The 13,256-nt window shown below is 48.1% G+C and overlaps 6 protein-coding genes across 6 annotated transcripts; 2 read left to right on the top strand and 4 right to left on the bottom strand.

The window, feature by feature from the left end:
- The first annotated feature begins 69 nt into the window (after positions 1–69).
- On the top strand, positions 70–959 carry BT62DRAFT_939480 (uncharacterized protein). The gene is made up of 2 exons (XM_043187714.1): positions 70–231; positions 282–959. Exon 2 carries the CDS (start codon positions 468–470, stop codon positions 798–800), a length of 333 nt encoding a protein of 110 aa, XP_043046011.1. The 5' UTR covers positions 70–231; positions 282–467; the 3' UTR covers positions 801–959.
- On the bottom strand, positions 640–2,463 carry BT62DRAFT_939477 (phenylalanyl-tRNA synthetase). Its single transcript, XM_043187713.1, has 4 exons — positions 1,491–2,463; positions 1,156–1,436; positions 1,032–1,105; positions 640–984 (listed from the first exon to the last, which is right to left on the bottom strand). Exons 1-4 carry the CDS (start codon positions 2,368–2,370, stop codon positions 900–902), a joined length of 1,320 nt encoding a protein of 439 aa, XP_043046010.1. The 5' UTR covers positions 2,371–2,463; the 3' UTR covers positions 640–899.
- A 470-nt stretch (positions 2,464–2,933) lies between these two features.
- BT62DRAFT_925054 (uncharacterized protein) lies at positions 2,934–4,275 on the bottom strand. Its single transcript, XM_043184710.1, has 4 exons — positions 4,211–4,275; positions 3,568–4,164; positions 3,364–3,513; positions 2,934–3,061 (listed from the first exon to the last, which is right to left on the bottom strand). Exons 2-3 carry the CDS (start codon positions 4,014–4,016, stop codon positions 3,405–3,407), a joined length of 558 nt encoding a protein of 185 aa, XP_043046009.1. The 5' UTR covers positions 4,017–4,164; positions 4,211–4,275; the 3' UTR covers positions 2,934–3,061; positions 3,364–3,404.
- A 164-nt stretch (positions 4,276–4,439) lies between these two features.
- On the top strand, positions 4,440–6,025 carry BT62DRAFT_925052 (uncharacterized protein). The gene is made up of 5 exons (XM_043184709.1): positions 4,440–4,773; positions 4,820–5,036; positions 5,086–5,508; positions 5,555–5,641; positions 5,689–6,025. The coding sequence occupies exons 1-5, from the start codon at positions 4,556–4,558 to the stop codon at positions 5,773–5,775; spliced, it is 1,032 nt and encodes a 343-aa protein (XP_043046008.1). The 5' UTR covers positions 4,440–4,555; the 3' UTR covers positions 5,776–6,025.
- Positions 6,026–6,803: 778 nt separating this feature from the next.
- On the bottom strand, positions 6,804–8,961 carry BT62DRAFT_5818 (DAO-domain-containing protein). The gene is made up of 10 exons (XM_043181504.1): positions 8,575–8,961; positions 8,392–8,523; positions 8,286–8,339; positions 8,147–8,236; positions 7,977–8,099; positions 7,641–7,924; positions 7,319–7,591; positions 7,210–7,270; positions 7,079–7,162; positions 6,804–7,031 (listed from the first exon to the last, which is right to left on the bottom strand). The coding sequence occupies exons 1-10, from the start codon at positions 8,710–8,712 to the stop codon at positions 6,870–6,872; spliced, it is 1,401 nt and encodes a 466-aa protein (XP_043046007.1). The 5' UTR covers positions 8,713–8,961; the 3' UTR covers positions 6,804–6,869.
- BT62DRAFT_879840 (uncharacterized protein) lies at positions 8,936–13,030 on the bottom strand (the record flags this gene model as incomplete). Its single annotated transcript, XM_043182604.1, has 27 exons — positions 8,936–9,146; positions 9,200–9,271; positions 9,324–9,371; positions 9,427–9,459; positions 9,508–9,676; positions 9,728–9,995; positions 10,031–10,311; positions 10,368–10,444; positions 10,503–10,605; positions 10,653–10,747; positions 10,797–10,912; positions 10,965–11,015; positions 11,074–11,083; positions 11,135–11,208; positions 11,261–11,387; positions 11,438–11,487; positions 11,540–11,615; positions 11,674–11,757; positions 11,810–12,024; positions 12,075–12,101; positions 12,150–12,224; positions 12,273–12,379; positions 12,432–12,448; positions 12,504–12,548; positions 12,600–12,665; positions 12,718–12,809; positions 12,860–13,030. The coding sequence occupies 27 exons, from the start codon at positions 13,028–13,030 to the stop codon at positions 8,936–8,938; spliced, it is 2,760 nt and encodes a 919-aa protein (XP_043046006.1).
- Between the last annotated feature and the right edge of the window lie 226 nt (positions 13,031–13,256).

The raw sequence follows: 13,256 nt of genomic DNA, 5'->3' as shown, positions 1-13,256 counted from the left end.
GCTTCGCTGTCGTCCAGAACACTTGCACGTTCTGCCGCTTTCACGCACTCTTTGTCGTTTCGCGGGCGGCGTCACTATTCCGGTGTCAATAACGGAAAAGCAAAGCCAGAGGTAGCTGAAGAGGTGAAGGAGGAGGTGAAGGAAGGGGAAGCCCCATCCGCTGAAAAGCCCAAATGTGTAGAGGAGCTCGCAAAGCTGAAGGTAAAGGAGGAGGAAGTCGTTGACTTGACCGTATGTTTCCGGTTGTCTCGACCAGTACTGAAGCTAACGAACAAGTCCAGGGACGACTGCGATACCTACAAGCAGACTTTATAAACTTTCAGCGGAATGCTGCTCGAGAAAAGGAGCAGACACGGGACTTTGCTATCACCCGCTTCGCCTCTGACTTGCTCGAGACGGTCGATGTCCTCACGCTGGCATTGAAGTCAGTGCCTGCGTCTGCCCTCGAACCCTCAACAATAGAAGACATGCCTGTTTCCGATGACTCATCTTCTCCTTCACCACCACCTTCGCATGAAGCCTCCGCTTCGACAAAGCCTCCCGAAGCGCACCTTCGTGAGCTCTACACTGGTGTCGAATTGACCCAGCGTCAGCTTCTCCAGACTCTGTTCAAATACCACGTCAAACCTTTTGACCCTACTGGTGACCCTTTCGATCCTAATCGTCACGAGGCGCTCTACCAAGCACCGATACCTGGGAAGGTGGCCGGGACAGTCATCGATTGTCAAAAAAATGGATACACCATTAAGGATCGTATTCTTAGAGCAGCACAAGTTGGAGTGGCCCAGGAGACATCATGATCTACGGTGTTACGCCTTCGATCCTTACGTCGGGAAATGGCGATGTTAATCCATTATGTACTCAGGATGCTAGAACGTAAGGTAGTTAGTACTTGCTAATCAACGAATCTCTACTCTGAACCGCTCCTTCAGTCGAGAGACCACTTCCTGTTGGACCCCATTTGCCTCTTCATTTGACAAAGAGCTGTGGGGTTGTTGGAACACACCATATACACAAAAATTAAGACCTACCGATCCATAGACCGATAATTTATTCGATAACAGAGGCTCGTCCGATTCGTTTTGGGGTGGACAAATGAGTCAAGCTAGTTTGTTGGTCAGAACTGACGCTTAGACCGCAAATATAAGTCCCCACCTTCTTTACATCTTCCACTAGATCCCCAGCGACGTCGCGGACAAGATCACAGAAGTCATTCTCATGGACACTGATATCTTCCGCGGTCCAGAAACTAACATCCTTAAAGCACGAAGGGTACTTTGAGTAAGACTTGAATTTACTAATTTCCCCCTGCTTAAATTGGGATAAGAACCGAGTATCGGTGGACCAGAACAGACGGATGTCAGGGATCGAATAGAGGACCATCGCAATCCGCTCTAGACCCAGTCCGAATGCCCAGCCAATCTTATGAGGAACGCCTGCTGAGGTATGAGCAGCTGAAACGGTAAGAGGACTGAAATTCGAATGCTCACCAGCGGTATCCAAAGTGGCCTGTCGTACCACGCCACATCCCAGGATTTCTAGCCATTTGCCTCCAAAGAATACTTCAACCTCAAAGCTGGGACTCGTAAAAGGGAAATACGTCTCGATCCAGCGTATCCGCAAGGGATTTTCTTTAGTAGCGCCGCCAATACCACCGAAAAGATGTAAAATCATGCTGTTCAGCGAGAGCTTCAAATTTTTGGCGACTAGCTCGGAATAACAAGGATCATGCATTGGCTGGACCGGATTCGTGGGGGAAAGATGGGGTACATCCTCAATGACGATGTTCGACCGGATCAAATGACTGGACAGACGTTCATTATCGTCCTCGACCTCCTTCATACCGGATGCGTCGGCAGACCAGATGCATGCGCCCTCCATCTGGTGGAACACAGGATAATGCGACCCGTCTATTTCGTCGCGGCGGTACACGTCTGCTGTCAACAACCATTTGGTCTTCCCCTGCGCAAAGACTTCGACTTCATGCGTGGATGTGTGTGTCCGCAACATTAATCCTCTGTTAATGTAGTAGCTGTCGGTCACAGCCCTCCCTGGATGGTCCTTCGGGAAGGAGAGTTCATCGAAATTTTTGAAGGGGGTGACCAAAGGCGACAGGGAAGACAAATGAGCATAGTCGGGAAAATGTGACTCGATGAGGGAGCGCAAGGTGCCCAGCGGATGATTAGCCTGACTGTGGAGGCGCAGCGGAATTTTAGACAAGATGGCTGGTGTGACATTTGTTATGTCGTCCGTCGCATGGCGCTCCCCAAGGATATCGAGATATTCTGACTTCAGAGGATTGGTGCTCTGCCAACGCGGTCCTGGCACTTTCGACGATGCAAATAGTCGGAAAAGCCGTAAATTTTGCATATGTACAATACGACGCCGTTTGTTGAATGCAGGAAAGAGTAAGAATTCAACGCATCGACTCGTATTCTACTGCCAAATGCACGGCAGAGAGCAAGAACTCTCTGTTGATGCATGTTGCTTTAAAGCCTTGAATGGCCAACCCGAATGCAAACAGTTTGACCCTTACATTTTCTCCAAGTCATATCGTAAGTATCCTAACTAATCTACACTAACTATTGGTAAATCATAGTTCGTAACGTTAGTCATAAACCGTGTCCGTCTCTACTTCATAAGTGTTTGAAAAAGAAACAAGAGCACGACAAAAGCAGGAGTTGATGGGTGGATAAAGAAACAAACAAACAAGCAAGAGAAATGAAGGCAAGAAACAGAAACGACGTTATCCAAAACCAAACGTTTACCACCCGCCAAACCACCGCCCAGGAACTTTTCGTGTAGGTCTCGGACGAACAACCCTGACAGTGGTGGGTTCATCTTCTTCCTCTTCTTCTATCTCTACCTCCTCCGTGATCACTTCAACAGCAGTGGTACGAGGAGCAGAACCAGTGGGGGATTCGGGTCGTTGAGGAGCTGGTGAAGCGGCGAAACGGGTATTAGCAGGTGGTGGAACAGTGACGGTCTGAGTTTGGGTAATAATCATGGTTTCGGTTTCATACTGAGTTTCAGAAACGATAAGAGGAGGAAGTTCTTGATACTAGAAAGAAAGCAAAGAAAAGTGGTCAGTAATCGTTAACGGAGAGTAACAAATTGTGATGATGGCCAGGTCAGGAAAACATAACGGCGAACCCATCACGTGGACGTGAACGCGACATGATCGAAAGACACGATCTGAAATGATCTGTCTCAGAAAGACGCGCCCAGTGAATATCACAGGACAGTCTGACCTGGCCATGTACAAAGAAAAGGACGAGGGGGACAAATGAAAATGAAACACCGTTAGTCCCCCAAGCCCGGACGAAGGAGGGATGATGGGGTACAGATGGGACTCATACGGACTATATAAAGCAAAAAAAAAAAAAGGTCGATCCTCCTTCGTCTCAAAGCTCGGAGCGGCGCGGGAGGGGCGGCGGTACCTTGGCTTTGCGCCTTCCCGAAGGCTCGTACACATATTCCTCCTCCACCGCAGGTTCGTCATTGCCAAGCGCGCTGTTGAACAAGATCAGCACTCGCAAATAGTACTACTCGCGATAAGCAGCCTACATGAGTTGCTCCATGATCCAACTCTCACGACGAGAAGCGTCATGCTCGCGGCGATTAAGACCTTCCTCTCGTCTGCTGATATCCCGTTCTCGCTCTGCAACCTTGAGTTCTCGATCCAAGATCTCATCGATACGAGGACTTGTCCAGCCTGGAGGTGTCAAGGAGTCTTCTCTGACAACCTCCTTAATAACAGTTTGTACGGGGGCCATGATCGTCTCTACGGTTGTGGCCTGAGCGCAGGGAGGACAGAGGATGGGGGACGGGGATGGGACGATGCCGCCTGGCGCGCCGGCGAGAAGCTCAGCTTCCCGACGGGCAACCTCTGCCTCTCGCAGAGTAACGGCAGCTTCCCTAGCAACTAGCTGTTGCGATCGCTTAGGTGAAAGATAGTTGAGAATACCAGTTGAGGTTGGGTCGGCCGGATTTGAAGAACTCTGGCTGCTGGGCATCGATAACATTACCGCAAGAACAGCCAAGACAAGAGAGAGGACAAGAAGAAGAGTGGTCGATGAAATGGTTCTGTGATGGTGATGTGACGAGCGTTCACGGTGGTGCCGCTCGCCATGATGAGAAGATGAAGGTTGGGCCATCCTGACGCTAGCAAAAATGAGAAGAGAGCCAGAAAAAGAGAAGAAATACGAACCTTACTGACGAGCTCGGCGACAAGGATGTAGTTTGGGTTCGTAGGATAGACGTGGTGGACGTTGGGGGCGGACGGGAAGAAGGGTGACGCTTCGTGGTGAAAGAAGGAGAGCAAGCGACTCTTGATGGGTGGTGAAATTTAATTCCTTTTCGACCCAAACCAACATCACGTGAGTATACACATGGTCATCACGTGTTTCCATACAAAGGTCTCCCATTGTCTTCCTTGTTTCCAACTTTGCACACCATTGTATCCATGGATTTTCGAAGGCGCCTGGCACAGGGCAACTCTAACTCCCCTCGTAGCGGTAGGTCGCCGTCGACAGCGTCTTCCTCGTCGTTGCCCATGACGCCCCGCAAGGCTCGCGTGTCCATCGGCATCCACCATTCACCAGCGTCAACGCCGTCAATCTCGTCGTCCGTACCCTTTGACTGGGAGGCTGCGCGCTCGCGACGCCCGGCTCCCTACTTGACGCCTCAACAAAATAAATCCAATCGACCCAGGCCTAGTGTCTTGGGAACGCCTAGGAGGGCTATCGTGCGCAGAAAGAGCTTATACGAAAAGTGGCGTCTCTTTCTTATTTACTTGGGTATATCTCATTTCCCGCAGAATAATATCTCTTCCTTCGCAAATTGCCTTTGAGATCGCTCTCTTCCCCCATAATGTCCCTTTACCAGCACCTAGGACATCAGCGTCAATCATCGGAGGACTGTGTCATCTGCTCCATCTCTGTGTGCGCGTCAGCCAAGTTCGGCAGGTGCCAGACTCTGATCTAGGATGGGAGGATATGTATCGTGAAGACGAAGGCGTATCGTGGTTCGACTGGGTATGCATCCTTCACTTGCTTTTCCATGCACACACTGACTTTTCATCAGACTGTTCCCTTGACATTGCTCCTTATCGTCGGGTCATTGGCAAATTCTATTTTTCTCTTCACTCGCATTCGCCTCTACCACTTGCACAAACAGCCGGATCCCGTCTTCTCCCCAAATGCTAAATACGTTTCCGCAGAGCTGGACTTTGACCCCCTCGAGCCACCATCTCTGTTGTCACGATTCCATTCCGGCGCTTGGGTAGCCTTCCTGGCGTTCTGGCGTTTTTTGTTAGGGATCGAACCATTAAAATCGACTCCGGGCAAACGGATGTCCAGAGTACAGCAAATTGACATGTGGAGTCCCGGAGACCTGGAGACGCTATTATTTTGCATCTATTCCCCCGCACATGCGCTACTGTGGTGCGCGACAGGCTCTTCAAATTGGATGATCATGCTCCTTATCATGGGCATCGTTGGACTTCAGGTAAGATTCTTAACATGTTGCCAGTACCATTCTAATTCTATATCAGTTGAATACACTGACTGCATCATACAAGGTTCTTGTGAAAGACAAGGAAATCATTGCCGCTGAGGTGATGCACGAATATAATGAAGGAGTAAGTCGACGTCCGCTTTCTCGCTATCTGTTACTGAAGTTGTGTAGTTTGTGTATCCACGTATTAATCCCATCCGCAAGGATGTTGCTATCATGACTCACCAGTCGGAAATCGTCGACGCGTGGGAGAATTAGGCTCAGATTCGGACGTATACCTCACATAAGCATTGTACACCTCTACCGCATTTACCAGTTCCTTTCGGGAGGAATCCCCAGCTAGAGATCAGTCTCGAAGCCACAGTAATGACGGTAGACAAATGGTTACAATCTCCGTGCAGAAGTGGGATGTATCTGTCGTCGGGATCTTCTAGTTGGGCGACATAGTTGCTGCATTTAGCATACTATACAGAAGCTTCAACCCTGCACCCATCCAAACAATGATCACAGATTGACATTGTTGATGACTTCAACTGCGCCTGACGCCTTCATATCTGACCTCAGGCCTCATCCGTAAGTACGCCTGATTCTTCCCATGTTCATCCCTCGTAGTTTTGCCGCAAAAGCGTGGCCAAGAAAGGAATGGCGTGCTACGTCTGAACGCAATGGAACTTGAAGCTTGAAGATTGTACCTTTGCCTCTACCTTCGACAGCTTGCTGACTGCCTGCATTGGAATACTATTTTTCGACTTTAGTTATGGAAGGTGTGGCATCTTTGCAGGGTTGCAAATGCTGGTTATGCGGATGAAAACTCGGTATAATGTAATTATAAGGGAACTTCCCCACGAAGTGTTTTTTTTGATCATGGCCTTAGCCAACTGACTCGACATCCCCATCTCGGAAGGTTTGAAGCCGAATATTCTGCAAGTCATGCAAGTTCCTTACCGGTACAGAAATTTACTTGTACCATCGCAAATGGACAAATGGTGGCATAAATCCTTCCTTTCTTGCCAAATCGAACGCAGTGCACTCGCTGTCGTCATTCTAAACCTAGTTGAAGGAGAGCCAAATCGTCCTGCTATGAAAGCGCAAGCGGCGAATTATCGTTTTCCTGCCCCTGCAGAAATTGTCGGTGTACTTGACGAGTTGTTGGTGTATGCTAGAGGTTGGTATCGGAAGGAGGTGAAACGACGGCTCTTCCAAGAAACAGGTACTACATAGTGTGACCCGACCATGAAGATATACTTCGTGAATAAGAAAAGAGAACGGCTCGTGCACTCGGGTGAGATGATGTTATGTTCGATGATATCAAGCTAAAGGTTAGATCTCCAGTCCTAACACCAAATTTATTATCATACAGTACACCTTACGTGGTGGAGGCCGTTGGAATCCACCTTGGATAAACGCTGCAACCTCTCTGGCGTAAGCTCGAAACATTCTGGTAGGCCGGTATCCGCCCAAGTACCACCTTGAATTAGCTTGACAAGTCCAGGTGCAGTGGTAAAGATTCGGGCCTGTGGGATCCTCAAGATGTGGATGTCTAACAATGTAATAAACGCACCATGCCATGGCCATTGTGGCCTGCACATATCCACTGACCAGGTTTACCAGGTATCTGCCCAACATATGGTAGACCATCTGCGCTCTAGGGACAGGCTGAGAAGGCGAATGCAAAATAGAGGTATTACATACCATACCAAGGATACCACTCCATGAATAGTCCAATCCTTCTCCCGGAGCAGACGCAAATCCCCTGTAAAATATATTTAATTTCCCAAAAGCGGCGTTAGATGCACCTTACCAGCCTGCAAATTCACTTTGAATGAAGTCATCGACGGCCTTCGTAACTGGCGCAAAGTTCGTCAGGCCATCATTCGTTCGCTCATCAGGATGCTCTTGGAGATATTTAAGCAACGCATGTTGGCCCGGGTTGCTACCGCCAAACAGGATGATGCCATCCGAAGTTGCTCGAGGGTTGATGCTATACAAAGCACCGTCAGGGCAGAGCACGCCGTATGAGTTTTCTAGTGCTTTGGTACCAGACCAAGACCGAGGAGGAACCACCTTGTTACACCTAGGAACTCGTCAAGAACAATTGAATTGAAGAGCGGAGAACTACACACATATGGGGTGTCGGTTGGATAATGTTCCTGAACTCGGGAAGGAGGGCTGAAGCGTAGGCATTCGTCGCATGCACGATTGTGGGAGTAGCAATTGATCCGCGTTCAGTTGAAACGACCCAGTTTTGAGAGACACCGGACAAGCTGACAGAGTTGACTGGAGTCCAGGTTTGGAGGTTGAGACCCTTGGATAAGCAGGTCGTAATTACATGGGCTACAAGTTTCCACGGGTAGAGCGAAGCTGCATCCCACGAAAAGACAGACACAGCGTTGTTGATACGGGAACGCTATGAAATGCGTGTCAGTTTCTAGCAACACGTACACAACACATCCAGTTACCTTGATAGCCTCGGTGCGATCAGTAATATATTCGACATGGTCTACATTTCCACCAGCAGCTCGAAAATGCTCGAAAATGCTAGCGGCCCTGGCGGCAACTTGTTCGTCTATCGCGACGTCTAGCTGAAACTGAGGTGAGTAACGGCTGTGTTTGTGTGAGATTCACCCACTGTCTTTCCCACCCACAGATCACAGTCCACATTATATTTGCGAATATATGCGACGACGCGTTCGAACGTTTCTTGTTCATTGGCTAGAATCTGATATAGTGATGAGGGTCGATATGGGATTTCAGACGAGTGACGGAACCTTCAGGGCCTGTTCAGAACCAAACCGTGATTGATATGTCTTAAATCCTCTCCACTGTAAACGAATAAGATAAATCTGCATGCGGTCAACTATGTGAGGAGAATACCTGGTCTGGTTTGCAATGACCGGCATTCCTTCCCGTAGCCCCCGAGCACATTTCTCTCGCTTCGAGCATCACAATGGATTTGGGCGGATTTGGACCCGAGAAGAGCTCCAAGGCCGTTATTGCACCTGTTGCCTGTCGTTCATTAGCATTACTATTATGAAGATATGTTGAGAGCTAGCCTACCCCCGACCCAATTATAACCACGTCTGCTTCCTTTGGCAGTTCTTCCGTTGTTCGGTGATCGAGCAATGGATTACTCCGAACGCCTTGAAGCCAGTACGACAATGACTGCCCTTCATGCTTTGGGAAACAGTTAGCCATGGAGAATGCTGGCTGTTAAGTGATTGTAGACGAGTCGAAGCAAAAGATAGCGACAATAAAACGCAAAATGACAAACCATATCAGATGCGGCCGGAAGGAACTGGTCCGATAGCGCCCATTAGATTATGATTAGATATGGCGTCAGAACGGTACTAACGATACACAGAAAAGTACTAGAATACATAACAAGTCTTAAGAAGAGAAGTTTGTAGTCCGGTCCTCATTACCCATCACCTGGCTGAGGAGCCCCGTTCTGGTCCTTATTCATGTTAAACAGCTGACAGATCTTCAGAATGGGAGATAGACTAGACAGAAGGTTATAGCTGCTCACAAATTTGATATCCTTCACACTGAGCTTATGCAGCTTATTGCCTGCCCCTTCACCGAGAGCAGCCTCCGCAAGGCCGACTTTGACATCCTGGAGTTTTAACATACTAAAACCGGCCGCTTTCAGAATGGGTGCCATCGACTAGCGACGACGGCTTACCGTTCTTCGATGGTGTTCTTTACAACGAGTCGTTTAACCCACACAGGCTTCACCTGCCCGATTCGATGAGCACTGAGAATCTGTCATAAAACATGCTCTGGTGCAGTGAACGAACAAAGAATACCGATCATAAGCCTGCGACTCCGCTGCATAGTTCCATGACAGGTCCATACTGGTCCAGACATGTCAGTTTCCAATGTGTATAGTATGGGCATGGAAGATCCTACTTAACGATCCTATTAGCCGCCACCAGGTTCAGCCTGCATTTTCACGTCAACATAGGCTCGTATAGGATAAGACTTACCTACCCAACACCACCGCATTTTGTGCTAATTAGAATGACCTTTGGTCCTCCTGCCCCTTTAAACATTTGTATTGTTTGGTCTCTGGATGCTCGGTCCATCTTTCCATCAAAACGCACACTGCGAATCCCGTGTCGAGAAAATAGAGTCTCGAGAAGATCAAGCATAGATGTCCCTATAAATTATGCCAGTGCCATGATATTCGAGATAGGAGACGTGAACAAACATTGAGAGTAACATATAGTCTTATCCCCACCGGCATCCCATTCCTTCAAGAGAGAAAGTAATTTCAACATCTTTATGCTCGGCTCCATATCGTCATCACCCTTCCGCCATGTTGCGATCAGAGCTTCTGAAGGTCCGTCTCCAGCTTTATTTGACGCCTTAAGCTTGGTTGGGGAGGACTTTCCAGGTGATTGATCCATGTAAGCATCTTCAGACCTTGGCTGGAGGGGCGCGGATATATCGTATATTGTCAGATCCAACGTATCATCCTACATTTAATCAGTCTCAGAAACCTTGGAAACACAGGAAAACTGCACACGTTTCGTTCGAATCTGGCCTTCTTTTTCTCGGGCAGCATAATATTTGTGATATCAGGCAAGTCGTCATCGTCGTCCGACGCGACCCGTTCTTCTAGAGGTTTCTGTTCCTCTTCATCCTCATCAGATATGTCGTAATCGACGACCGCGCTCTTAAATGTGCGTTTCCGTTTGGCGTGTTTCGTCAGTTCCTCATCTGTTGGTTGAAAAGCTATCGATCTGAATACTTTTGGATCGCTGACGTTCTGCATTTCTTTGCACGTTGGACCTAGTAGTCATAACATCAAGATAATTTAAGACGAGATGTGGTGAACCTTGGCGTACACGGCCTGTGACCCTTGGATGCCGCCTCTTCGTATCTCTTCTCTGCGGCGAGGTTCTCCTTTTCACTGCCATTCCCACTGTAACATAGTGTTAAGCTGGGTGACACGACCGAATAAAATTGTCAACAAGACGTACAATTCGCCGTTGTGAGCGATGGGAGCGTTGCGCATATCAAGCAGACAGTCAAGACACATCTCATGCTTACATCCAAGAATTCGGCCAGTCTCGTTAGTAAGATCTAGAAGAAGTGTTTGAAAATAGCTCAAGATGGATTAAAAGTCTTACAGTCTTCACAAGCAGGACAGCTCCCCCCTCCCTCCCCCCCCTCCTCATCGTCATCGAAATCGAAGGTTTCCGCAGCACGAGCACGAAGTAGAAAGCTGAACATCAAATCAGCAAAGATACGACGTATACAATTTGAAAACATACATCTTCTTAACATCGTCCACCCACTGCCGACCTTGAACTTTCAAAGCACGGGATAGCTCCTTCTCAGCTTCGCCCGCCAGTAGCATCGTGGGGTCGTCATAACCATCTGTTAAAGACTGCGACTGCGAGTCAAGGGAAATCTCGTTCTGAACCTATGGAACGTCATACCAGAATCAAATTTGGGTGACAGCATAGCTGTCGGAGCCGTAGAATCATAACCTGAATTGCGGTAAACATTGATTTGCAATCGGCGAAAAGAATGTCCACTCGCCAGAACAACAGCATGGCTAGAGCAACAATGAACATTGAGGACGTAAAACATTGTTTCTGGGACTCACTTCTTGACAAGGGTCCTTTCTCTGATAAATTTACTCAGTCGAATCTTACTTCGGGACTCAAAGGAATTGTAAAGCTGGACAAGGTTGAGATCCCACGTTACCCAAAAATCGAACCCTACAACATACCCCTCTTTCTTCCTCCGAAAATTCAAGGTTAACAATGGCGATATCTTTTGGCGGAAGTGATAAAATCGGCTTTCCTTCAAGCATGGAGCCCTTCGTCCGGCGAAGCAATATAGGGCGTAAAATTTGCCTAGCACGTTCACCTGATGTCAACACGTCCAGGCTAGGTAGTTATGAAACAACTGAAGCCTCATACCTGCGAGCACGGCGTCTTCACTCTGGACACGCGCCTAGAATGACCAAGGATTGGTTCGAGAAGTAAGATATTCCACAACTTCATACCACGTGTGTGTTGAAGTCATTCCAATCATTCCAAGGTCTGAAACGCCCAAACCTCAGAAGACCATATATGTCAGCGCTATACAACCGTCGTCACTACCACAAGAACAAGGGGCGAGAAGACCAAAGAGTCTTACAGAGTGTTTGTAACAGGAGTGCCAGTGAGCATCCACCTGTATTTAGCTTTAACATGTGCTAAGCTTACACTCGACCGCGTTGATCTGGGGAATGTTGGTTGTGAGTAGGACTAATCAGAAACAAAGCCGCACGTACCGATTCCGGATATATTGGGCTTCATCTGCAATGACGCGATAGAAACGTGTTCGCGCAAGGATTCCACTAGGCGCAATATATGAGACAAGGACTATGCATTCACAACGCTGTGGTACTCGCCCATATTCAGAAAGCCATTCGGCTTCTTCTGTTGGATCGATATCTTTGGGCATTGCAAAATCCCCGTTGAGAGTTTGATAGGTAGTGACAATGACCTTGAATATGTTCCAGACACGGACCGGAACACCAAAGCCGACGGACTCACATCGTAAGAATTGATTTCTGACACTCTCTACATATGGTTCATTCATTGGAGTAGCGTAAATAAAGAAACCGGCACCTTAAGCTTGTCCTTGCCATGATGAATGTGGACCGTAAGTGTCTCTCCTGTTTTCTGCTCTATTTCTTCCTTCCACTGCACACAAGTCAATGAATGACAGCGGCGGTTGACAATATACATTACCTGCTGCAGAAGAGCGACGGGAACGACGATCAGCGTTGTTCGGCAAACTTCGCTGTCGATATTAGGCATATGCAAGAGCATAGCGGCGATCATCTGCACTGTTTTTCCTAATTGTGTATCAGCAAAGACGCGTGAATAAGTCGAAATGGGCCAAAATACCGAGACCCATATCATCTCTGGAACCATGGGAGATGAGTGGTACAAAATAGAGAGCAAAAAAAGGAGACTCACGCTAAGATGCCGCCCTTGTCTTTGCTCTTTTCTTTTTCAAGCATCCTGGATATCTAAATCAGCCAGGAAGAGAAATATCTTGTGAGACGGACAGACCAGGTAACACCTATGAGCTGGTGTGGTAGAAGTCGGACCTCCAGTCCAGGAACAGTATCTTTCTCGCTAAAAAAAAAAGGATAAATAGACGAAGTAATGATACCATAACGGAACCCACTGTTCGAGGCCAAGACTCTTCATAGCAGATTTAACGGTCAGCCCGTGGCTGACATTATTGATTGCGCTAGTAACGAACTGAGCAACAAATTCCTCCAGTCTTCGAAGGATGAGGATCGGCGCGGCTCAAGGTCGTTCACGACGTACCTCTGCTGTTGGTCAGGACCACCAACATCAATTGATCTAATAGGTGTCGCGACGTCATAGTTTAAGTTAAAACCTCCAGCTCCTCCACCGATAGAACGGCGACCCAATGAACTCGACAAAAAGTCCGCGTGCGCCACTGCATCAGTCGGTTGAATACAAAACTGCATCCAGAGCCCAAATAAACTCACTTGCTTGTGAGGAAGATGCACCAGCCTGTTTTGCACGCGCCTCATGTAGTGCGCGCACTCTTTCATTATCTGGGACGCCATTTGAAGGCTGAAGAGGCCTCTTCAAGGCTGTTAGGAGTATATATTTATTCAGAGACAGATTATTTCTCACAAAGGTATCATCCAACGCGTCCAAGAGGCGAGAATGGCTCGCCGGCACGTTTGG

Source organism: Guyanagaster necrorhizus (genome assembly GCF_019112545.1).
Source record: "Guyanagaster necrorhizus MCA 3950 unplaced genomic scaffold BT62scaffold_1, whole genome shotgun sequence".
NCBI classification, from domain to species: Eukaryota; Fungi; Basidiomycota; class Agaricomycetes; order Agaricales; family Physalacriaceae; genus Guyanagaster; species Guyanagaster necrorhizus.
Note: the sequence above shows the minus strand (reverse complement) of the source record. Positions and strands in the feature narration are given on the sequence as shown.

Excerpts from the sequence above, each read along its gene's own strand:
- BT62DRAFT_939480 (XM_043187714.1), top strand. The coding sequence starts at position 468 with ATGCCTGTTTCCGATGACTCATCTTCTCCTTCACCACCACCTTCGCAT.
- BT62DRAFT_939477 (XM_043187713.1), bottom strand. The coding sequence starts at position 2,370 with ATGCAAAATTTACGGCTTTTCCGACTATTTGCATCGTCGAAAGTGCCA. Across the intron at positions 1,437-1,490 it reads GGCCACTTTGGATACCGCTG|GCGTTCCTCATAAGATTGGC; the intron begins GTGAGCATTCGA and ends ATACCTCAGCAG. Across the intron at positions 985-1,031 it reads AATTATCGGTCTATGGATCG|CTCTTTGTCAAATGAAGAGG; the intron begins GTAGGTCTTAAT and ends ACAACCCCACAG.
- BT62DRAFT_925054 (XM_043184710.1), bottom strand. The coding sequence starts at position 4,016 with ATGCCCAGCAGCCAGAGTTCTTCAAATCCGGCCGACCCAACCTCAACT. Across the intron at positions 3,514-3,567 it reads TGGATCATGGAGCAACTCAT|CGCGCTTGGCAATGACGAAC; the intron begins GTAGGCTGCTTA and ends CTTGTTCAACAG.
- BT62DRAFT_925052 (XM_043184709.1), top strand. The coding sequence starts at position 4,556 with ATGACGCCCCGCAAGGCTCGCGTGTCCATCGGCATCCACCATTCACCA. Across the intron at positions 4,774-4,819 it reads AGAAAGAGCTTATACGAAAA|AATAATATCTCTTCCTTCGC; the intron begins GTGGCGTCTCTT and ends CATTTCCCGCAG. Across the intron at positions 5,642-5,688 it reads TGCACGAATATAATGAAGGA|TTTGTGTATCCACGTATTAA; the intron begins GTAAGTCGACGT and ends GAAGTTGTGTAG.
- BT62DRAFT_5818 (XM_043181504.1), bottom strand. The coding sequence starts at position 8,712 with ATGGCTAACTGTTTCCCAAAGCATGAAGGGCAGTCATTGTCGTACTGG. Across the intron at positions 8,524-8,574 it reads TGGTTATAATTGGGTCGGGG|GCAACAGGTGCAATAACGGC; the intron begins GTAGGCTAGCTC and ends AATGAACGACAG. Across the intron at positions 8,100-8,146 it reads ATCTGTGGGTGGGAAAGACA|CTAGACGTCGCGATAGACGA; the intron begins GTGGGTGAATCT and ends CCTCAGTTTCAG.